Source organism: Callithrix jacchus, chromosome 16 (genome assembly GCF_049354715.1).
Source record: "Callithrix jacchus isolate 240 chromosome 16, calJac240_pri, whole genome shotgun sequence".
Classification (NCBI taxonomy): domain Eukaryota; kingdom Metazoa; phylum Chordata; class Mammalia; order Primates; family Cebidae; genus Callithrix; species Callithrix jacchus.
The window spans coordinates 53,072,512-53,096,648 of NC_133517.1; the positions used below are offsets into that span (position 1 = coordinate 53,072,512).

The window sequence follows — 24,137 nt, forward strand, 5'->3', positions numbered from 1 at the left end:
CCCAGCTAAGCTTTTCTTTTTTGAGACAGAGTTTCACTCTTGTCATCCAGGCTAGAGTACAACGATGCAATCTCGGCTCACTGCAACCTCCGCCTCCCGGTTCAAGCGATTCTCCTGCCTCAGCCTCCCAAGTAGCTGGGATTATAGGCACGCCACCATGCCCAGCTAACTTTGTATTTTTAGTAGAGATGGGGTTTTGCCATGTTGGCCAGGCTGGTCTCGAACTCATGACTTCAAGTGATCTGCCCGCCTCAGCCTCCCAAATTGCTGGGATTACAGACATGAACCACTGCACCCAGCCTCAGCTTATAAGCTTTTCTGTTGCTCTCTCTGTCTTCATTTTCCCTACACCCACTACTCTGTGTGTTTTTGTTAACACTTGGATGGATGTTTTCCTGCCCTTGCTCTGTTTCTGTCTCTCTGAGTGTATCAGCTTAATGGAAGGAAAACTGAGAGGCCATAAATCACACGTTTAAAGCATACATTTTGATAAGTCTTGATGCATGTATACACCCATGACCATCACCACAATTAAGGTAGTGCACTTTCCACTGGTGCCAGAAGTCTCCTTGTTCCCCCGTTCCCCTCCCACCTATCTCTGCACGACCCCCGACTTTCCTATGGAACCATTCATCTACCTCCGTCACTATAGATTGATTCGTGTTTGTAGAATTTCCCTAAAAGGACTCAAGCAGTATGCACTTTTTTTTTTTGGTCTGTCATCTTTCACTCCGTATAATTGTTTTGACATGTTGTTACACGTATCAGTAGTTTATTTCTTTTTCATTGCTGAGTAGTATACCATTGTATGGATGTACTACCTTTTGATGGGCGTTTGGATTGTTTGCAGATTTGGACTATTACAAATAAAACTGCTGTGAACATTCAGGTGCAAGTCTCTGTTTGGACGTACATTTTTATTTCAGAGAAATATGCAGGAGTATTTTGAAGCTCTGTAGTTAGGTACATAAATGTTTAGGATGAACTCTTGATGAATCTTTGTTTCTAGAAAACTTCTTTGCTCCAGAATCTACTTACATTAATATTGGCACTCCAGGTTTCTTTTGATTCATGTTAGCATGACATGTTTTGTCAACCTTTTACTTTCTACCTATTATTTTGTCTTTATTATTTTTTCTTATAGGCATCATATTGTTAGGTAACCCTTTTTTATTCAATCTGACCATCTCTGCCTGTTTATTGGGGGATCTAGACCATTAACACAGTGTGATTATTTATGTGGTTAGGCTTAAATCTGTGATCTTGGCTGTTTCATTTTTTGTCTCATTTGTTTTCATTCCCTTTTTCCTACTTTTTGTTCTTCTGCTTTAATCGAGCATTTGAAAATTCAACTTTATCTCCTTTTGTTGGATTCTTAGTTATGGCTCTTGGCTATTTTTTAGCCATTGTTTTAGGGTTTATGTATTACCTTATATTAACTTAGTCGACTTTCAGATGATATTGTACACTTCATAAATGGTGTAAGAACCTAACAACATTAGGTTCCATTTCTCTCAAATTTTGTTCTGCTGCTGTCAAGTATATTATTTTACTACATGTAATCAAGTGTCTCAATACATTGTTATTTTTACTTTACTTAAATAGTTATCGTTTGAAGAGATTTTAATACTAAGAAAACATTTCTACATCAGCCCACACAGTTCCTGTTTCCAGTGCTCTTGATTGCTTCTGTGGATCCAGATTTGTGTCCATCTGGTGGCATTTCTTTCTGCTTGAAAGACTTCATGTAACATTGATTGAAGTGCAAGATTGCTGGTGATGACTTCTTTTAGCTTTTGTATTTTTGAAAAAGTCTTCCATCTTCTTTTATTATTATTGTTTTTTTGAGACGGAGTTTCACTCTGTTGCCCAGGCTAGAGGGCACTGGTGCAATCTCAGCTTACTGCAACCTCCACCTGCCAGGTTTATGTGATTCTCCTGCCTCAGCCTCCCAAGTAGCTACAATTACAGGCGTGCACCACCACACTCGGCTAATTTTTGTATTTTTTGGTAAAGATGGGATTTTGCAATGTTGGCTAAGCTTATCTTGAACTCCTGACCTCAGGTGATCTGCCCACCTTGGCTTCCCAAAGTGCTGGGATTACAGACATAAACCATCGTGCCCAGCCTCATATTCATTTTTGAAAGCTACTTTTGCTGGGTCTAGGTTAAGATTTATTCCTTTGCCACTCCATTGTCTTCTGGCTTGCACTATTTCTAAGAAGAAATCAACTGTCATTCTTATCTTTGTATTTCTTTACATAATGTGCCTTTCTCTTTTTTTTTTTTTTTTTTTTTTCAAGATGGAGTCTCACTCTGTCACCCAGACTGGAGTGCAGTGGCACGATCTTGGCTCACTGCAACCATTGCCTCCTGATTTCCAGCAATTCTCCTGCCTCAGTCTCCCAAGTAGCTGGGATTACAGGCATGCACCACCGTGTTGGCCAGGCTGGCCTCAAACTCCTGACCTCAAGTGATCTACCCAACTTGGCTTCCCAAAGTGCTGAGATTATAGTCATGAGCCACCACACCCCCAGCCAATTTCATTTTATTTTTGTTGAGACAGGGTCTGGCTCTGTCACCCAGGCTAGAGTGGAAAGGCATGGTCTCTGTTCACTGCACCCTTTGCCTCCCAGGCTCAAATCATCCTCCCACTTCAGCACCTGGGACTACAGGTGTGCACCACCACACCCAGCTAATTTTTGTATTTTTGGTAGAGATGGAGTTTTACCATGTTGCCCAGGGTAGTCTTGAACTCTGGGACTCAAGTGATCCACCCACCTCAGCCGCCAAAGTGCTGGGTTTACAGAAGTGAGCCACTACACCTGGATGTAGCTCCTTTATTTTCTCCATTTTGCTCATTTTAAGCAATTTGCTTAATATAGGCTTTGGGGTTCACGTAGCTTCTTGGACCTAACAGTTTATAGTCTTCATCTTGTTTGAGAAATTTTCATTTCTTCTTCCAAAAAAAATTTTTTTTAGACAGGTAGCCCAGGCTGAAGTGCAATGGCACAATCACAGATGATGATAGCTTCAACCTCTTGGGCTCAAGGAATCCTCCCACCTCTGCTTGCCGAATAGATGGGACCACGAGTATGCGCACCTCCATGCCCAGCCAAGTTTTTCTTTTGGTAGAGATGGGTTCTCTCTCTGTTTCCCAGGTTGGTCTCAAACTCCTGGGCTCAAGCGATCCTCCCACCTTAGCCTCCCATGGTGCAACAAGTGTGAGCCACTGTGCTTAGCCTTTCCTTAGATTGTGTGTGTGTGTGTGTGTGTGTGTGTGTGTGTGTGTGTGCGTGCGCGCGCCCCCATACCCCCACCTAGGACTCTAGTTATATGTATATCAGGTCATGTGAAGTCATCTTACAGTTCTCTGACTCCATGGGATTTCCACTTTCCTTGCTTTTTTTTTTTTTTTTTTTTTAAGATGGAGTCTTGCTCTGTCACCCAGGCTGGAGGGCAGTGGCACAATATCAGCTCAATGCAACCTCCACCTCCTGGGTTCAAGCAATTCTCCTGCCTCAGCCTCCTGAATGGCTGGGATTACAGGCACGCACCACCACACCTGGGTAATTTTTGGTAGAGATGAGATTTCACCCCATTTCCCAGTCTGGTCTGAAATTCCTGATCTCAAGTGATCTGCTTGCCTTGGTCTCCCAAAGTGCTGGGATTACAGGTGTGAACCACCGTGCCTGGCCCCCCTTTCTTTATTTTCTTTATTTTTCCTCTTCGTTTTTTTGTAGGTTTCATTTTGGATCGTTTCTATTGTTGTGCTTTCAAATTCACTAACCTTTTTTTGTTTCTAGTGGTGGGTTTTGTTTTGTTTTGAAACAAGGCCTTTGCTGTTGTTACTTTGTCTGGAATGCATTCCAGGCTGGAATGCAGTGATGCAGTCTCAGCTCACTGGCCTCAACCTCCTGGGCCCAAACAACAAAACAATCCTCTCACCTCAGCTACCCAAGTAGCTGGGACTACAGGCACACACCACCACACCTGGCTAATTTGTTTTATATATATATATATATATCTTTTTTTTTTTTTTTTTTGAGACGGAGTTTCGCTCTTGTTACCCAGGCTGGAGTGCAATGGCGTGATCTCGGCTCACCGCAACCTCTGCCCCCTGGGTTCAGACAATTCTCCTGCCTCAGCCTCCTGAGTAGCTGGGATTACAGGCACATGCCACCATGCCCAGCTCTAATTTTTATATTTTTTAGTAGAGACGGGGTTTCATCATATTGGTCAAGCTGGTCTTGAACTTCTGACCTTAGGTGATCTGCCCGCCTCGGCCTCCCAAAGAGCTGGGATTACAGGCATGAGCCATCACGCCTGGCCAATTTTTTTTTTTAAGAGATCTCACTATGTTGCCCAGGCTGGTCTCAGACTCATGGCCTCAAGTGATCCTCCCACCTTCAGCTTCTCAAAGCACTAGGATTATAGGCATGAGCCTCCATGCCCAGCCCCAGTGTATTTTTCATTTCAGATGTCGTAATGCTTATCGCTAGAACTTTGATTGGGTTCTTTCTTTTTTGTATATTTTATGTCTGTACTTAACATGTTCAGTCTTTTCTCTAGCCTTTTGAACATATAGAATACGACTTTCTCTGCTATTTTTATTTGTGTCAATTTGGGGTTAGGTTCAGTTGATTGAGTTTTCTTGTTACAGTTCCCTTTTTTTCTCCTTCTTCAAGTTATTGGTAGAGATACAGTGCCTTTTGAGCAAGAACTTAAATCTTGTGAGCAAAATTTGTGTGATATATGAGGGGAAACTATACCAGCAGAGGCAGCACCAAGTGCACGTCCAAAGAAGGAAGAGCATTTGGTGTGCTCAGGGAACAACGGGGGCCAGTGCTGCTGCTCAGAGAAACCGAAAGGAATTGGTGTTCCTAACTATCAGAACAACTGCAGATGTTCATCTGTTGTTATTTGTGATGACATTTTACATGCTTCATCTGCAAAAATGTCTTTTTACACAGATAGGTACTGCCAAATACTGATATTAATCCATGTGCATATGATTTGGAAGGCATTTATCAAATTCTGCTGGATCTGTATTTTGAGCTCAGAAAATATATCTGCTGCAGATTTGTGTGGGAATGGAAATCTCACTTCTTGTTTTTAATTTTATACAGCATGGGAAATAGATAAAGCAGCTTGACATTACTTATGATTCAGACATTAGTTGTCATCAAAATAACTTCACTGCAATATAAGTTTCGCATATAAGCACTATTTGCTTTGTAGTGGTAGGTTGAATTTACTAAAAAATGTCAAGTCTGCAACAAAAATTAATTTCCAAAATCATTAATTCTGCATTTATTTACTTTTTTTTTTTTTTTCTTTTTTTTCTTTTTTTTTTTAATTTTTTATTGGATTATAGGTTTTGGGGTACATGAGCAGAGTATGCAAGACAGTTGCGTAGGTACACACATGGCAGTGTGCTTTGCTTTTCTTCTCCCCTTCACCCACATTTGGCATTTCTCCCCAGGCTGTCCCTCCCCACCTCCCCCTGCATTTATTTACTTTTATTTTTATTATTATTTTAGAGACAGGATCTCACTCTGTTGCTGGAATGCAGTGGTGCAATCATAGCTCACTGCAGCCTTGAACTCCTGGGCTCCAGTGAGCCTCCTCCAGAGCTGCTAGGACTATACACATATGCCACTGTGCCTAGCTAATTTTTTTTTTTTTTTTTGAGATAGGGTCTTGCTTGAAATCCTCACCTCAAGTGATTCTCCTAACTCAGCCTCCTAAGGCATTGGGGTTTTAGTCCTGAGCCATGGTGCCCAGCCCTTTTTAATGTTTAATAGTGGTTGAGGGAAGTTTTTCTCATTCAAAAAATGTTAGTCTTCATCCTGAGTTTTCTGAAACATGACAGTAAAACGATGCCATTGCTAAGCTGTTGAACTTCTGTGTGGTCAGGAAAGTGAAACTATTCATCATTGATTTCTGACAAAAATTCATGGAACTAATGATGGCTAAATCATGAGAGTGCATGAAGTTCGCGTTGACACCACTGTTTCAGTAACTCATAATAGATTGAAATATTTTTCACAAAGTAGCTGCTAATGAGTAACACAGGAACCAGAGGCTTATATTTTCACATTATCTTTAGTTTTCATAAGCTTCCTGAGTGTATCTAAGTAAGCCTTTTCTGATCCACGTATATTCTTCTCATGATCAGTTGTAGTTCATCTTAGATTCCACTTCAGATCATACGGAATTAGTATTTTCACAACTTATTTGAAAATACTGTGTGCTCTAGTTGTTCCACAGAGACAAGTGATAGAGGCTAATTCTTTGGTCACCTCAAGCTCAACATTGACTCCTTCAAACACAGCAGCAGCAGTAACATCTGTCAGCTCATCAAGAGCCAAGGAAATCCCTAGAGTCCTATGGAAACCACTGGAGTCTGATGGAAACCAGTGGAGTGAATCTGATAGAAACCACTGGACTGAGTCCAATGGAAACCACTGGAGTGAATCTGATGGAAACCACTGGAGTGAGTCCGATGAAAACCACTGGAGTCTGATAGAAACCACTGGAGTGAGTCCGATGAAAACCACTGGAGTCTGATGGAAACTACTGGAGTGAATCTGATGGAAACCACTGGAGTGAGTCGGATGGAAACCACTGGAGTCCTGGGGCTGTTGTGCTTCTCTTACTGTCCTCAACTCCTCAAGCGACTGTTCTTGCCAAAAGGCTAATAGTCTTTAAGCAAGTTTATCATCTCTTGACACAGAGGTTTTCTTTGTTTTTCGCTCTTGTTACCCAGGCTGGTGTACAATGGCGTGATCTCGGCTCACTGCAACCTCCGCCTCCTGGGTTTGGGGAATTCTCCTGCCTCAGCCTCCTGAGTAGCTGGGACTACAGGCGTGCGCCACCACGCCCAGCTAATTTTTTGTATTTTTAGTAGAGACGGGGTTTCACCATGTTGATCAGGATGGTCTCTATCTCTTGACCTCGTGATCCACCCGCCTCAGCCTCCCAAAGTGCTCGGATTACAGGTGTGAGCCACCGCACCCGGCTAACACAGAGTTTTAGGTGCTGTAATCAACATAATGTAATTTAACTTCTCATCAGTGAATAGTTTTCCTTGGTTGGCTAACAAGTGAGCCACTTTAGAACTTACATTAGTGTAAGGGTCATTTTCATTTTGTAAAGTAATTTAATTCTGCTATGATGAAATATTCCATTTCAGAGTTTCTGTTTCTGTTTAACATGTTTCTGACATTTTTGAAAGTTGAGTCTATTGTGATGAGTACTTGCTCTAGTAATGTTGACAAAGTGTTCTTTTAGCACAGCTGTAGCATTACTGCCTAAGGAACACGATGCTCATCTAATTCAATAACAAAATAACTCACACTCCGCTGGTCCTCAAGACCATGACGCTGAAGACCCACTTGCAGGACCTCAGTCATCTTTCGGTGGCCAGTCAGAAATGGCAGGAATGATGCTCTGATATAGATACAGCAGTATTATAAATGTGTCTGCCTGTATGGTTTTCTGTATTTCTTATTGTTCTGTACCATAATTAGGCATTTGAAGATACCACCAGCCAACTTTAACATTTGCCATTTGTTTTTTTATTTTGTTTTGTTTTTCAGACAGTCTCGTTCTGCCTCCCGGGCTGGAGTGCAGTAGCAAGATCTCAGCTCACTGCAACCTCTGTCTCCTGGGTCCAAGCGATTCTCCTGCCTCCGCCTCCCAAGTAGCTGGAATTATAGGCACCTCCCACCACACTTGGCTACTTTTTGTATTTTTAGTAGAAATGGGGTTTCACCATGTTGGCTAGGCTGGTCTCGAACTCTGACCTCAAGTGATCTACCCACATTGGCCTCCGAAAGTGCTGAGATTACAGGCATGAGTCACCGCGCCCAGCCTGTTTGCCATTTGATTATACAACTTACTTAAAAACTTTTTTTGTTTTTTGAGACAGAGCCTTGCTCTGTTGCCCAGGCTAGAGTATAGTGGCACCATCTCAGCTCACTGCAACCTCCACCTCCCAGATTCAAACAATTCACTTGCCTTAGCCTCCCGAGTAGCTGGGACCACAGGCATGCATCACCGTACCCAGCTAGTTTTTGTATCCTTAGTAGAGACAAGGTTTTGCCACACTGGTCAGGGTGGTCTTGAACTCCTGACCTCATATGATCCACCTGCCTCAGCCTCCCACAGTGCTGGGATTACAGGCATAAGCCACCGTGCCCAGCCTAATTACATAGCTTTACATTACTGTTTATCTCATCTTTTCTGGATTACTTCTCAGCTATTTTTACATGGGGCTTTTTGCAGGGGGCAGAGTAGGGAGTGAACATATCAAACATTGTTAAGTTTTAAAAGCACTCCTGCTGAAGCTTTTTTTTTAGCTCCCTACTGTCACCGCTGAATGAAATTATTATTCAAATTACATGGCTTGGTGTGGTAGCTCACACCTGTAATCACAGCACTTTGGCAGGTCAAGGCAGGTAGATCACCTGACATCAGAAATTTGAGACCAGCTTGACGAACATGGCAAAACCCCATCTCCACTAAAAATACAAAAATTAGCCGGGCGTAGTGGCAGATGCCTTTAGTCCAGCTACTCTGGAGGCCACAGCAGGAGAATCACTTGAACCCAGGAGGTGGAGGTTGCAGTGAGCCGAGATCAAGATTGCACCACTGCACTCCAGCCTGGGCGATAGAACAAGACTCCATCCCCGCCTCCTAAAAAAAGACATTAAGCATATTAACTAATTTAGAAAGAAGTCATATCTTTATGTTTATTGAGTTTTCCCATCCAGGAGTGTGTTTCCCTGTTACATATTCAAGTCTTCCTTTATATCTCTCAACAAAACTTTGCAGTTTTATTTATTTATTTAATTTTAATTTTTTTGAGATGGAGTCTCACCCTGTTGCACAGGCTGGAGTGCAGCGGTGCCATCTCAGTTCACTGTAACCTTCGCCTCCCCGGTTCAAGCGATTCTCCTGCCTCAGCCTCCCAAGTAGCTGGGATTACAGGTGCCTACCACCACACCCAGCTAATTTTTGTATTTTTAGCAAATATGGGGTGTCACCATGTTGGTCAGGCTGGTCTCCAACTCCTGACCTCGTGATCTGCCCACCTTGGCCTCCAAAAGTGGTGGGATTACAGGCGTTAGCCACTGCGCCCAACTTTACAGTTTTATTCATATTGATACAACACATTCCTTACTAATCTGTGCCTAGTACTTTTGTTGTTACTGTTGCTTTACTAAAGGTGAGCTTGGTTTCCAGCTAGTCACCACCACACAGCACAGCCTCTGATGGCAAGTGGCAGGTCAGTGAAGTCTCTCAGCACTGCTGCTAGTTTCTTAGTTCATTTAGTTTCTCTAGGCTGACAACTGATGACAATTTTTATCTCTTACAAATATTGGAATATTTTGTGGGTTTTTCTTGTCTGATTGCATTGACTAACACTTCAAAAACTGTATTAAATATTGGTGGTAAGGATAATTCTTACCCAGACTAATGATGTGCTTTCAGCCTTTTGCTACTAAATACTATTAAGGCCTTGAGTTTAATATGGATATTCTTAATTAGATTAAATTTTCTTCTACTTCTGGACTACTGAGAATTGTTATCATAAATACTTATCAGTTTGATAAGTGAATATCTATCAGGACAATCACCTACTCAGTCATTCATTTCACAGATACTTGTTGTGTTCCAGTCCCTAACCTTCAGCAGTCACAGTCTCCAAGGGTGTTTCTAACCGTGCTTCCTTTCCAGGTCATCATTTTATGTCGGGAAGCTGTGATACTCACTAACCCCATCTCTGTGCCCTCTGAACAGCAGCCCCAGCTCCAGTGGTTCAAGCCTCTGAAACCCCGGGTGTCCCAGCCACCCCCTGACCTCTGGATGGGCCACAGTGGTGTGTCCCTGATGGAAGGAGGTGGGCTCAGGGCAGAAGATGAAGAGCACAGTGGGCAGGAACCAGGTCATTCCCAGGAAATTGAGGTGGCAATGCCATGTTCTTAAGTTGAGGAAAGGCCGGTTATTGTAAATGTGCCATATTTTTCAGTGACTGCCCTTATGTTCATGCCTCTTTTATTTTACTGTATTTCAGTTCTTCACCACCAGGAGTGTTCCTTGAGAAGGACTATGAGATTTACCGGGATTACAGTGCGGATGGCCAGCTTCTTCACTACAGGTAGAACTCATTTCTCAGGTGTGGCCCTGTTTGCTAATGGGAGGGTGGCTTCCTCAGTGAGCTGGGTTAACTGCGAGTGGGAGGTGTGTGGCACACGGGGGCAATGCCATAGACCCAGAGCTGGAAAGGCCATGGAGGCTGCGGTGCCGGGGGCCTGGGCAGAAGCCCCTTAGAGCTGCCTGAGGCCCATTGGCAGCCCCTATCTGGGAATCTTGTCTCTGCCTGACTTAGGCAGCCTGGAGCCTATGGCGCTTCCCTCAGCCCCTGGTGGAGCAGCAGAGCGCTGACGGGTCCTTAGTTAAGTCCGCCCCTGGCAGCTCAGGCCACACATGCCAAAGCACGTGGCAGGCCCATCTGGAAGGTTGGCACTAGTCACAGCGGAGGGGTGGGCTTTGGCTTACAGTAGTCCTGGGTCAGCCTCACAGACTGCTGGAAGGTTCTGGAGACCCCCATCAAGACCCTACTGCCTTCATGTTGGGTGGGCAGGGCCCTCCCTGTGTCCTACCAGGTGTCTCGGGAGGGGAAGGCACCTGGATTTCTCCTCCTTGGCTGGGCGGTGACCAGTGTGCTGTGGGGTTGCAGGACCAGGGCCAGCTGCTGTTTCTGTAGGGGGTGGGTATCCACAGCATGGACACCCAAGAGCACCGTGGTGCTGGGGAGGAGCTAGAAGGCCTGTGGGCTCTGGCAGTTTGCACAGACGATTGAACAGCTGGAGCTTGGAAGTGGTAATGGCTTGCTTCTTACGTTTGTATTTGTTGAACATCAGGGTTGTGGGAGGGAATCAGAGCCTGCCTTGGTCCCAGCAGTGTGGCAGTTTAATGAAGGGCAGGTTTTTTTTTTTTCTTAATTCTGAGACAGAAGTCAGCTATTGAGGGCAGGTTTTATAGCCTTCCCGAGCTTCCACTTCCTCATCAGTGGGACGGTCTGGGCAGCTGAATTGGTGGTCACTGCAGAGTGACAGAGCCCACAGGCGGAAGGACCACCCCACTGTGGCAGATGAGGTCCCGGCTGTGATCAACAGCCTTGGAGCTCCTGTGGACCCAGCATGTGCTTAGTGGACCAACACAACTGCATCTTCATGGTGACATGTGACCACCTGGTCTTTGGTTGCCAAGCACTGCCTCAGCTCTGCCATTCCCAGGATGCCATGCCATTCTCCCCCAGAATCAAGGGCCTGACTCACTGGCGGTAACTCTGACCTCATCTTCGGCACCCACAGAGCTTTCAGGGAAACAGGTGTCCCACATGTGGTGAGGAGGACCATCTGGGTCTCTCTGGAGATGTCAGGTGGGGGGTGAGTTGCCAAGGTAAGCCCGCCCCAGCATCCTGCCCCTCACACCTGCAGGGATACTCTGGTGGCTCGGCCACCTTTGGCCACATGAGCTGACACATCAGGGCCTGGTCTCCACGAAGGTCCTGGCCTCTGTTGCGCCTTCAGCCCCTCTCATGCTGGCACCTTTCAGCTGGCTGACGATTCAGCCACTGAGGATCCCTGTTCAGACCATGGGTGTGTCCATGTGCTGGCCAGGCCCCTGACACAGGGCCAGCAGCTGTGTCTAGCCTACCTCTAGGCCATAGGCTAATGGCTGGCAGGAGACATAGCCCACATGGAGCTCTGTGTGGGGGCATCAGGCTCCCTCTGCACCTGGTAGGGAGGAGAGGCCTTGCCACTGCATCGGCCAGCCCAACCCAGTGTCTGCTCTGAGTAGTGCAGTGCATCCCTGAGGGCGATCCCTGGCCCTTGGCCAGTGTGGTGGTGGCAGCCTGGCCTCCTCCAGTGACCTGTTGGGGGCTGCTTCACACCAGACAGCTCAGCCCCTCCTCACGTCCCTCACTTGTCACTGTCATCCTGTCGCTGTGACCTTGGGACAGAGGTCCAGTGGTGTCTGGAAGAAGAGGCTGGACCCACAGGGGGATGAGGGAGGCCTGCCAGTGTGTAGCAGCAGAACACTGCCTCCAAGGGGTTCTGTGCCCTGGGGTGATGCATGCATGTTTAGCTGGGAGGGTAGAGCAGTGGGGGGAAGTGGACAGCCGGACCCTGTCCTGAGACGTTCTCTGTCCTTTTTGCTGAAACCTGCCACCTCTATGTGTTCTAATGATATGTGGAGGGGGACTCAAACTTGCCAGATTGACACTTGTAGATTCAGCTGCCTAAGAGCAGGCGTCCAGCTGAATCTGCCAAGCCAGTTCTTCCTGTGATCTAGGGCTTCTGGAAAGAGGGAACTTAACTTCCTTGGGGAGCCAGTGAGAGGACCTGCCATGCACCAAGCTGAGCACAATTACAGATGGTGCTGACATCTCCTGGGGTGGAGTGCTGAGTGTGCCAGGGTCCCTCTATAGCTCCTAGGAGGTCCTGCCCTCAACCAACCTGCACTCCCACTCTGGACTCCCATGTCCGGAGTGAAGCTTCCCTCTGGACATGCTGGAGGCCTGGGTGTGAGCTGCCACAGCAATGTGGATGCTTCTGGGAAGTGGGAGGAGAGCTGGTGTCCAGCCCCACGCCAGCTCCACAGAGGCTGAGAGCAGAACAGATGTGGCTGGGCACAGTAGCTCACGGCTGTAATCCCAGCACTTTGGGAGGCTGAGGCAGGTGGAACACAAGGTCAAGAGATCAAGACCATCCTGGCCAACATGGTGAAACCCCACCTCTACTAAAAATACAAAAAAATTAGCCAGACATGGTGGCATGCGCCTGTGGTCCTAGCTACTCGGGAGGCTGAGGTGGAAGAACTGCTTGAACCCAGGAGGCGGAGGTTGCAGTGAGCCGAGATTGCACCACTGCACTCCAGCCTGGTGACAGAGCAAGACTCCATCTTTAAAAAAAAAAAACAGATTCGAGCCAGCCAGGCCTGCTGGGCTCAGGAGGCCTTGGAGGCTCCACTCTGCCCCCAGAGCATGCCTGGTGCTTCCTTTCACAAGCGTGCCACCAGCATAATGGACCAGTGTGGTGCCATGTGGGGTGGCAAGAAATAAAGTCCCTGTGATATAAACTACATGAGCTCAATTCACTCAGGAAAAAAAATAAATTATAAACAAAAGCCAGGGAGCTGCTGACCCAGCCCCGAGATACAGTGAAAGCTGTACTATTACCTCAGCCTGGTAAAAGCACATTGCTTCTGGTGTTCTCTGTGTATTGCGATAGAAAAAAAAAACTCACCAGCTTGATCCCAGCACTCAGGGGTATCAAGAGACCACAGCAGGGATGGCAGTAGGGGCAGCCTGGCAGGGTCAGGCCTGGAGGGAACACAGGTGACTGTGAGGTCACATCTGACCAGCAAGCCTTTTCCTTGCTCTCACCTCTCCTCACACTTACCTCACCCTCTTGGCAGCCTGCCAGCCCCCTGCCCTCCCTCAGTGACCCTAGACTGGCAGTGGAAAAGTGCCTCCCTAGGGCCATGGCAGGGCAACCTGTGCTGAGACCATCTGCCAAGCCCTTCCCCAGGCCTGGCCCAGGCCTAAGGCGTGTCAAGAGGTAAAAAGAAGTGCAGTTTTCAAAACATGCTTTGCATTTACTGAGGGTTTTCTGTGTCAGTGCTGAGCTCAGGGCCTTACTACATGCACATTGTTTTGTTGAATCTTCATCATAACTAAGGAGGAAACTGAGGCAGAAAGATGTTAAGTGAAATCCAAGCCTTGCAGCCACAGAACAACAGACTGGAGTTCAACCCCAGATCTCCCAAAGTCCGGAGCCCTTCACCGTTTAGCATCCCAGGCCATGGAGGGGCTGACTCCACACCTGGCCCTCAGAGTTTTGTGGCCCCTGCCACACTGGCTGCCACCGTCCATGCTGCCTGGCTGGTCCCTGTTGTCAAGCTGGGAGCAGCCTCCAGCAGCCACAGACAGAAATCCCAGGAATAGGCACCTGCACTCTGCCCCCGGCTGCTTCCCTGACTTCTCACCTGGGTGCTATGGCCATGCCAAGCGGTCCCATGGCCCAGCATTCTGAAACAGATCGCTCCATGGCCAGCAGGTCAGGGGGTCCCATGTCTTCCTGGCCTCACCTCACCAACCCCCCAGGCAATGGGGAGTATGGCCTTGTCCAGAAAGACCCCACCTCAATCAGAGGGACACAACTGGCTTAAAATGTGTGGGGTTTCTACTTTTGTGGTTGTTTGTTTAAAGATGAGGTCTCACCGTGTTGTCCAGGCTGGTCTCAAACTCCTGGCTTCAAGTGATCCTCCTGCCACAGCCTCCCCAAGTGCTGGGATTACAGATGTGAGCCACCATGCCTGGTCAAATTCCTGGGGTTCTTTTTATTTTTATTTATTTAGTTTTTTTAGACAGGGTCTCACTCTGTCACCCAGGCACAGCTGTGGACACAGGACCAGTGCTAACCTTGGGCCGTCAGGGCAGAGCACGTGTGGGCATCATGTCCACATTTCCGCCCTGCGTTGCTGCCCAGGGCAGGGTCTCCCATGTTGCAGATAAGCAAGTGGGGCTCATGCACTGGGTTGGGGGGACTGGTGAGGACGCATACATCATGACTCCAGGAACTGTGGTGCCCTTAGCCAGGTGCGGGTGTTAGTGGGACACCTGCAGATGTTGGAGTGAGCGTGGTGACTGGGGCAGGGTCAGGGGAGGACAGTTAGTCTTTTTGGAGCTCACAGGAGCCACCAGTTGGAAAATGGGGCCCTGGGACACTGGTATTGTACCCTGCTCCTGGTGGGCTCACCTGGACCCGCTGAGACTGGTCCAGTGCCACCACTCAGCAGGAACACAGGGTCCAGGCCTGCCCTGTGGCTCAGGCAGCTCAGAAGACATCTGCCCAGCATCCACAGTAAGAGGGCCCTGGCAGGGCTGCCCTGGGTTCTAGTTACAGAAGCAGCTCTGTGCCTGGTCAGGGGCTGGGATGAAAGCAGACAGATGCCTGGTCGTGGGCGGCAGCTCCAGGCAGGAGAGCCGCAGAGGGAGGGCTAAGGGGCTGGGGGCCAGGCAGGTGTGAGGGTCTCCAGGGCACAGGGCCCTAGTGTGGAAGGTGTACAACAGAGAGTTCGTGGGAGCCGCCACCTGCAGCCCCTGAAAGTGTGGGGCGTGCCCAGAAGCAGCAGGCAGGTAGTTAGTCACCTGTGCGCGTCCACCCCTGCAGGACCTCCTCGCTGCGGTGGAACTCAGGCGCCAAAGAGCGCATGCTCATCAAGGTCGCTGACCGTGAGCCCAGCTTTCTCGCCGCCCAGGGCAATGGCTACACCCCAGATGGCCCCTCCGGGGTCCGCTCCCGCAGACCCTCTGGCAGCCAGCACTCGCCCAGCCTACAGACCTTCGCCCCAGAGGCTGACGGCACCATCTTCTTCCCAGAGAGGAGGCCGTCACCATTCCTGAAGAGGGCCGAGCTCCCCGGGAGCAGCTCCCCGCTGCTGGCCCAGCCGCGAAAGCCCTCCGGGGATTCGCAGCCCTCCTCCCCGCGCTACGGCTATGAGCCTCCGCTCTACGAGGAGCCCCCAGTAGAATACCAGGCCCCCATCTATGATGAGCCCCCCATGGACGTGCAGTTCGAGGCAGGCGGGGGCTACCAGGTCGGCTCTCCCCAGCGGTCGCCAGGCCGCAAGCCCCGGCCATTCCTTCAGCCCAACAAGCAGGGGCCCCCCTCGCCCTGCCAGCAGCTGGTGCTTACCAGGCAGAAGTGCCCCGAGCGCTTCCTGAGCCTGGAGTACAGTCCCGCGGGCAAGGAGTACGTGCGGCAGCTGGTCTACGTTGAGCAGGCGGGCTCCAGCCCCAAGCTGCGCGGTGGACCTCGGCACAAGTACGCGCCCAACCCGGGCGGCGGCACCTACTCGCTGCAGCCCAGCCCCTGCCTGCTGAGGGACCAGCGCCTGGGCGTCAAATCCGGAGACTACAGCACGATGGAGGGGCCTGAGCTGCGGCACAGCCAACCGCCCACGCCGCTGCCACAGGCCCAGGAGGACGCCATGTCCTGGTCCAGCCAGCAGGACACTCTGTCCTCCACAGGCTACTCCCCGGGCACGCGCAAGCGAAAGAGCAGAAAGCCCTCTCTGTGCCAAGCCGCCAGCGCCACCCCCACCGAGGGCCCCGGGGACTTGCTTGTTGAGCAGCCGCTGGCCGAGGAACAGCCCCCATGCGGGACCAGCCTCGCCCCGCTAAAGCGAGCGGAAGGTGAGGCTGATGCGGCGCGGGGCGCGGCCGAGCCCTTCCTGGCTCAGGCTCGGCTGGCCTGGGAGGCGCAGCAGGCCCACTTCCACATGAAGCAGAGGAGCAGCTGGGACTCCCAGCAGGACGGCTCTGGCTACGAGAGCGACGGCGCCCTGCCACTGCCCATGCCCGGGCCGGTGGTGCGCGCCTTCAGCGAGGACGAGGCGCTGGCCCAGCAGGAGAACAAGCACTGGAGGAGGGGCACTTTCGAGAAGCTTGGCTTCCCCCAGATCCTGCTGGAGAAGAGCGTCTCTGTGCAGACCAACCTGGCCTCACCGGAGCCCTACCTCCACCCCTCACAGGTGAGGGCCTGGCGGGTGGGCTGAGCTGGAGAGCCTGGGGTCAGGGTGGGCCCCATGGGCTGGGCACAGAAGACCTGGTGTCGTGGGTGTGCACACAGCATGTAGAGCTCTGAAGCCTGGTGTCGGCCTGGGCACTCCAGCAGGCTGTCAGGGTGTAACCGGGAGTCCACAAGGAGTCCCTTGTGGGGTGTGGGCTTCTGGGGGTACCCTGGCAGTGCCTTCCTCATTCTCAGGGCACCTGGGAGCAGGAGACCACACCCTGACTCGAGCCATAGAACAGAGGAGGCCTCAACAGACTGGGAGGGTGGCAGCCACCAGTGCTGTGGCCTGGGCTCCTGAGGAGCAGGCAGACAGGGTGTCAGGGGCTCTCTGGTGGTTCTTAAAGCCAGTCCCCAAGGCTCCCTCTGGTAGGAAGAGCTGCTGAGAGGCTGGACGCCCCGTGAATTCTGGGATGTTGCACACAGCCCAAGGCCTCACAGGTTCCTCACTGGGTGGCTGGAGCTGGGCTGGAGGCTGGATCCCACGGAGGCCACGTGCACTTGTTCTAATCTCCCTACCCTGGCCTTTCACACCAGTCTGCTACAGACACAGGAAGCCAAGGCAGAGGGCAGGCCTAGCGTCTGAGGGCCAGTGGCGGGAGGAAGAACCCAGATTGCTTCCTGGGGTGGGGAGGCCTCAAGAGCCTGGGTGGCCTTCATGGCCTCCAGGGTGGAGAGCTCAGGGCAGTTTCCAGTTTGTGCTTTTGTCCACTGCTCAAGATGCAGGAGGACAAGAGGACAGGCAGGAAAGAGGGCAGAGAGGCCTGGGGTGCAGAGCAGGGTCCTCTGAGAGCAGTAGCCAGAGAGGGGCCTCCTGGAGGTCGGCCTGGGGTGAAGGCTGGAGTAAGGGCCTGGGGTCCCAGGAGTGAGGGATTGGGAACCAGATGGCACCTTCACCTGGTATGAACTGCAGCCTTCCGTGTCTGAACGAGGACACTGACACTTCCTCGGCGGGCAGCAGAATGAGGTCAGCCCCCCAAGGATGCTAGTGGGTGCTCTTCTTCCTCCCACCTCACCCTCAGCCAGGTCATCTGGGTCACCCAACAGCAGTGCTACTCCAGCCGCCCTGCCTCACCCGAAGAGTGCAGGGCTCTGGTGCCCTGGCTGCCTCTGTGGACAGGCAGGGCTCCCTGGGTCTTGTCACCACCTCAGGCAACCTTGTGGTGAGCAGACGGTGCCTCTCGCCTGGCTGGCTCTGGTGGGGTCCCGGCTCACACTTCTCGGGGCTATGGCCCAGTGGGCCCATCTGCCTGGCCCTCTCCCTCCCCCTAACAGCCCAGCCCGGTTTGTCCTTCTCAGTCTGAGGACCTTGGTGCCTGTGCCCAGTTTGAGAGCAGCCGGCAAAGCCGCAGCGGCATGCCCAGCTCCAGCTGCGTCTTCCCCACCTTCACTCTGCGCAAGCCCTCCTCGGAGACCGACATCGAGAACTGGGCCTCCAAGCACTTCAATAAGCACACGCAGGGCCTCTTCCGGCGGAAGGTGTCCATTGCCAACATGCTGGCCTGGAGCAGCGAGTCCATCAAGAAGCCCATGATCGTGACCAGTGACCGGCATGTGAAGAAGGAGGCCTGTGAGCTCTTCAAGCTGATCCAGATGTACATGGGCGACCGGCGGGCCAAGGCCGACCCGCTACACGTGGCCCTGGAGGTCGCCACCAAGGGCTGGAGCGTGCAGGGCCTGCGGGATGAGCTCTACATCCAGCTGTGCCGGCAGACCACCGAGAACTTCCGCCTGGAGAGCCTGGCCCGTGGCTGGGAGCTCATGGCCATCTGCCTGGCCTTTTTCCCTCCCACTCCCAAGTTCCACTCCTACCTGGAAGGGTATATCTACCGGCACATGGATCCAGTCAATGACACCAAAGGTAAGGCGTTGCTCAGGCTCTGCCACCTGCTCAGGTAAGGGCAGTAGAGAGGGCTCCTGCTGTGCTGAGCAGCACCTGGTGAGTCCCTGGCAGCCCCCAGCACAGGGCTATGGCTCCACACACATCTGAAACACCACACACCCGGGGCCTCTGCTGGATGTGGGCCTCTTCCTAGAGCCCCACCTCTGCACCGAGGTGAAGAACCCTGGAGCCCTGGCAGACATGAAGCATAGGGCCTCGATGGCTGCGTCCACTCTACACCAAGCCCACCATGGCCGGTCCCGCTCCCTGGCAAAGGCAGGCACAAAGAGGCCAAGAGCAGAGCAGCTACGATCAGGCCCCTGCATGCCTGCTCCACCTGCCTTCGGCCTGGAGGGGTTACTACGCTGGCAAGACCCAGGCTGCCTGTTTTGGGCATGGTCCTGGCAGAAGGCTCCTGTGAGCAGGCAGGAGCACAATGGCAGTGGCTCACAGGCAGGTCATACAGCACCTGAGCTGTCCCAAAGCTGCCCCATGGGGTTGTAAGTTGGAGCCATCGTCACCCTGGTGCCTGCCTGGGGCAACATGGGAGGCCAGAGTGTGCCCAGGGCTCTCCAAGGCAATACTTAAGGTGTCCTGGGCCCACGCCATGGTGCCATCACCTGGGCAGGCGTGTCTGCAGCAAGCCACCCTCTACCTCACATCGTGGGTGTCTACAGGGCACAGCCACAGAACTGATGTCCAGACATGCACACAGATGCACACGCACATGCACACGAATATGTGGGCACACATGCTCACACATATACAGGCACGTACGAGCATGAACACGTGCACACATGCTTGCATGCATATGCATGCACGCACATGAACATGTGCACACACGCACAAACAGGCACACAGGCTCACATGTGCACACATGCGCACATGCATGCACATGAACCCGTGCACACAGGCACGCATATGCACACACCCACGTGTGCACACGAACATGTCAACATGCTCACGTGCACAAACACATGCATGCGCACGCACACATGTATGCACATAAACACTTTTTTTTTTTTTTTTTTGTATTCGTATGTTTATCATTTATTTCCATTTCCCACCTGGATAGTCCCTGGAGATTTGATTTCTTGTTTCCTGGAGAACTAAAGACAGAAAGCAGAACTTGGTGTTAAATAATCTTTACCCTACACCTGTTCAAACTACCTTCAAGACACTAGTCATTTGTCCCGATGCACAAACATCAATCCAGGGACATGAAATTTTAACTATCAATAAATACTCTGACATCCGCACACACAGAGCATCTAATTCCCGCATCAAAATGCATATAAGCATGAAGAGATATTTGGATTTATGGCAAAAGGAGTCTCATCTGGAAACCCCTCCCAGGAAGGTCTGGCAGGCTGAGTGTAAAGAATTTGGGACGATGCCTGCATTTGCTCTGCCCATTTCTACCAAGTTGGTCCTATAATCCTGTTTAATTAATAATAAACATTGCATGAACACTTGTGCACGCACGCACATGCATAAACCCACACACGAACATGTGCACACGCTCACAAGCATGTGCACACACCCACACGTTCACACACATGAACATATGCACACACATGAACGTTTGCACATGCACACACCCAAAACTGCACATGAATACACATGCACATGCATGCACATACACAGGTGTGCACGTGCTCCAGGTGAGACATGCCATACTCTGCTCTGTGCCAGTGAGAGCCCACCCTTGTCTGGCCTTTGCCTCTGCAGAGATTGAGCTCCTGATCGGGGCCTTGCTGGGCCTCACTCCATCACCCCCAGCCCAGGTGAGGAAATCTAATGCTGCTATGGGCACACAGAGGCAGGGTGGGGGCCACAGGGCAGTGGGACAGTCCTGGGGACAGTGTGTTGGGTATCGGCACCACCCAGCCCGTCAGCTGTTTGTGCGGAGATTTTGGAAGCCATGTGGTTTTACCTGACATGGACTTTTCAGCACAAGATCACAGCAAAGGCAGAGCTTGGCAGGTGGCCCAGACTCCTGGTGTGTAGAGGACCAGAGCAGGGAGCCAGGCAGGCTGGGCTGACCTGTGAACTCCGTTCCTGGTTTTGGGCCCTTCAAGAAACAGGTGGAGTCGTAGGGACTGTGTTCCTATTAGCATCATAGCTCACCTCCTCGGCCTCTTCCAAAGGGGCCTAGAAACGTCCTGCCTGAGCTGGAAGCTGTGGAGCTGAGCCTCCGCTGCTTAGCACAGCATGCAGCCACAGTGGGTACCTAAGAGAAGGGCCAGGAGACAGATAACCAGACAAAGGCCTGAGGTTCCTTGGGCCCATCTTGGGCCAGCTGACTAGCCAGTGTGTGGCTGGGGCTTCCTGGGAGTTTGTGCCCCAGGCTGCTGCTCTTCACACACAGGCTGGTGTGCTTTTGTCCTCATGTCTTACACCTGCAGGGTCCAAGCCTACATGGAAAAAGGAATCAGGGTCCAACCTGGGTTTCCATGGCTTCAGAGCTCTGCCAAGGAAGGCCCATGAAGGCCAAGAGCACTGTATGGGTTGGAGTGACAGTGGGCCTGGGATCTGTGTGGTCCTACTGGCAGGTGGCCCACATCTAGGCTGTGGTACCATGGCCACCCTCACAGCCAGAATGCCATCTCCAGCCCCAAGAACCACTCCTAGGTTCGTCTGTCAGGGTCCCTGATTGGCCTGAGCCCAGAAGAGAGGCTTCTGTATACAAGGTGGCCATCCTTGCCCAAATGGGCCTCATACCCTCTCCAGTCAGCCTCTTGTCTCTATGAGGTGCCACCTGTCATATGCAGGTGCTGGCTGCTGCTCAGAAAGACAGGCCCAGCCAGGCACAGTGTCTCACACCTGTATCCCAGCACTTTGGGTTGAGGCAAGAGGATCCCTTGAGCCTGAAGTTTCAGACCAGCCTGGGCAGCAAAGTGAGACCCTGTCTTTTTTTTGAGATTGAGTTTCACTCTTGTTGCCCAGGCTTGAGTGCAATGACGTGATCTAGGCTCACCGCAGCCTTCACCTCCCAGGTTCAAGCAATTCTCCTGCCTCAGCCCCCTGAGTAGCTGGGATTGCAGACATGTACCACCACACCCAACTAATTTTGTATTTTTAGTAGAGACGGGGTTTCTCCATGTTGGTCAGGCTGATCTCAAACTCCTGACCTCAATTATCCATCCACCTCAGTGTCCCAAAGTGCTGGGATTACAGGCGTGAGCCACCGCACCCGGCCGTGAGACCTTGTCTTTATGAAAAATTTAAAAAAGGAAATTAGCCAGGTGTGGTGGTGCCTGCTTGTGGTCCCAACTACTTGGGAGGCTGAGACAGGAAGATTGCTTGAGCCCAGGAGGTTAAGGCTGCAGTGAACCATGATGGGGACACTGCACTCCAGCCTGGGCAACAGAGCAAGACCCCCGCCCCTTTTTTTTTTGAGACGGAGTCTCACTCTGTCGCCCAGGTTGGAGTGCAGGAATGCAGTGGGGCAATCTTGGCTCTCTGCAACCTCCGCCTCCTGGGTTCAAGTGACTCTCCTGTCTCAGCCTCCTGTGTAGCAGGGACCACAGGTGCACGCCACCACACCTGGCTAATTTTTGTATTTTTTTAGTAGAGGTGGGGTTTCACCATGTTGGCTAGGCTGGTCTCAAACTCCTCAGGTGATCCGCCTGCCTCAGCCTCCCACAGGCATTAGCCACCATGCCTAGCCAAGACCCTGTCTTTAAAAGCAAGCAAGCAAGAAAGAAACGCAGACCCTATTAGCCCAGAAGGATGTAGCTTATGCTCTGGAGGGCTAGCTAGGCTGTGGCACAGTTCTTAGAAAAAGGAAACTAACCTCAGGGCCAGGGCACTGGAAACCTCAGTGAGGGGCAGAGCTGAGTCTGGTGCATCGCCCTGAGCACCTTACCAGCCTCCACCTCAGGAGCCTTTGATTGACTCATCTACCAGCATCTGTGGGACCTGCACTGTATGGCTACCACCCTCAGGGACTGAGGCCCCTCAAGGTGATGTCCCCAGCTTAGCCTTGTGTCATGTGTGGTCACAACTTTCACACCAGCAGAGGGTCTCCTGGCCGGTCCCTGGGACCCCTCAGCAAGTTCTCGACACAAACATCGAGGCACACTGGCAGTGGGTATGTAGCCTTCAGCTTCCCCACCCTCCCACCTGCTCCACTTCTGTATTTTGGAAGGCTGGAGACCCTTAAAGGTTTAATTCACTGCTCACTTCTTCATGAATTCAGCAAGGCCTCCTGGCTTCCAGCTCAAGATGGCAGATTGAGCATGTGCATTTGCTTCACTTCTACCTTGAACTCACTAAAACGACGGTGAAGGAATTTTTTAAAGGAAGGAAAAAACCCACAAAGGAATGTAAAATGGTACAGCCACTGTGGAAACTGGTAGGCAGTTCCTCAAATAATTAAAAATAGAGATCCCATGTCATCTAGCAGTTCCACTTCTGGAATTACCCAAAAGAACTGGAAGCAGGGACTAATGGTCACTCATATGCCCATGTTCACAGCAGCACATTCCTATAACTAGAAGGTGGAAACAGGCCAGGGATCCATCAGCAGCTGAATGGGGAAACAAAACGTATCCAGCCATGAAGTGGAAAATTATTTCCAGCCTTAAAAGGGAAGGAAATTGGCCAGGCGCAGTGGCTCACGCCTGTAATCCCAGCACTGTGGGAGGCCAAGGTGGGCAGATCACAAGGTCAGATGGAGATCATCCTGATCAACACGGTGAAACCCCATCTCTACTAAAATACAAAAAAACTAGCCGGGCGTGGTGGTGCACGCCTATAGTCCCAGCTGCTCAGAAGGCTGAGGCAGGGAGTAGCTTGAACCTGGGCAGCAGAGGGTGCCTTGAGCTGAGATTGTACCACTGCACTACAGCCTTGGGGACAGAGCAAGACTCCGTCTCAAATAAAAAAGGAAGGAAGGAAATTTTGACATGCATATGGATGAACCTTGAGGACATCGTGCTAAGGGAAAGAAGCCAGTCACAGGACAAAGATTATATGATTCCACTTCTATGAGGTCCCTAGAGTAGTCAGATTCCTAGAGCCAGAAGGTACAATGGTGGGTACCAAGGGCTGGTGGGGAAAAGTGGAGATGAGTGTTTAATGGGGACAGAGGTTTACTTTGGGAAGATGAAAAAGTTCTGGAAGTGGACATTGGTGATGGTTGTACAACCATGTAAATGTACTTAATGCCACAGAACCATATATTTTAAAATGGTTAAAGTGGTAAATTTTATGTTACATGTATTTTACCACAACTTTAAAAACTCACAAAGAAAAAGAAAGTGGAAAAGGAAGAACAACTGTTTTAGAAGCTGGAGCACATGGACCAAGAACAGTGAATCCTGAGCAGATGGTGGGAAAATGAAGAGCTAAAGCAGATCGCAAACCCTTAGAAGCTCAAAAGTGGGTAGAGCCAGATTCCTCTAGCAAAGGGGGAAGACAGTGACGCCGAAGCTCAAAACAAAAGGATTGGTTAAAACTCTGCTTAAGAAGCAAAGCAGTCCGGGTGTGGTGGCTCACACCTGTAATCCCAACGCTTTGGGAGACTGAGGCGGGTGGATCACTTGAGTCCAAGAGTTCAAGACCAGCCTGGTCAACATGATGAAACGCTTGTC

General features: G+C 50.8%; 1 protein-coding gene across 20 annotated transcripts in view; it reads left to right on the forward strand.

Moving 5' to 3' along the window:
* The window catches only part of ARHGAP39 (Rho GTPase activating protein 39), a 157,365-nt gene that overhangs the window by 122,308 nt on the left and 10,920 nt on the right, over positions 1 to 24,137 (forward strand). For 11 of the 20 annotated variants that reach the window (XM_078352785.1, XM_035277033.3, XM_078352790.1 and 8 more), the window contains 3 exons: positions 10,085 to 10,168; positions 15,255 to 16,617; positions 17,955 to 18,516. In XM_078352785.1, the coding sequence (XP_078208911.1) occupies positions 10,085 to 10,168; positions 15,255 to 16,617; positions 17,955 to 18,516 (2,009 nt within the window). Of the gene's footprint in view, positions 1 to 9,810; positions 9,976 to 10,084; positions 10,169 to 15,254; positions 16,618 to 17,930; positions 18,517 to 24,137 lie in introns of all 20 variants that reach the window. The other 9 variants (XM_035277026.3, XM_035277029.3, XM_054246795.2 and 6 more) reach the window with 3 other exon arrangements.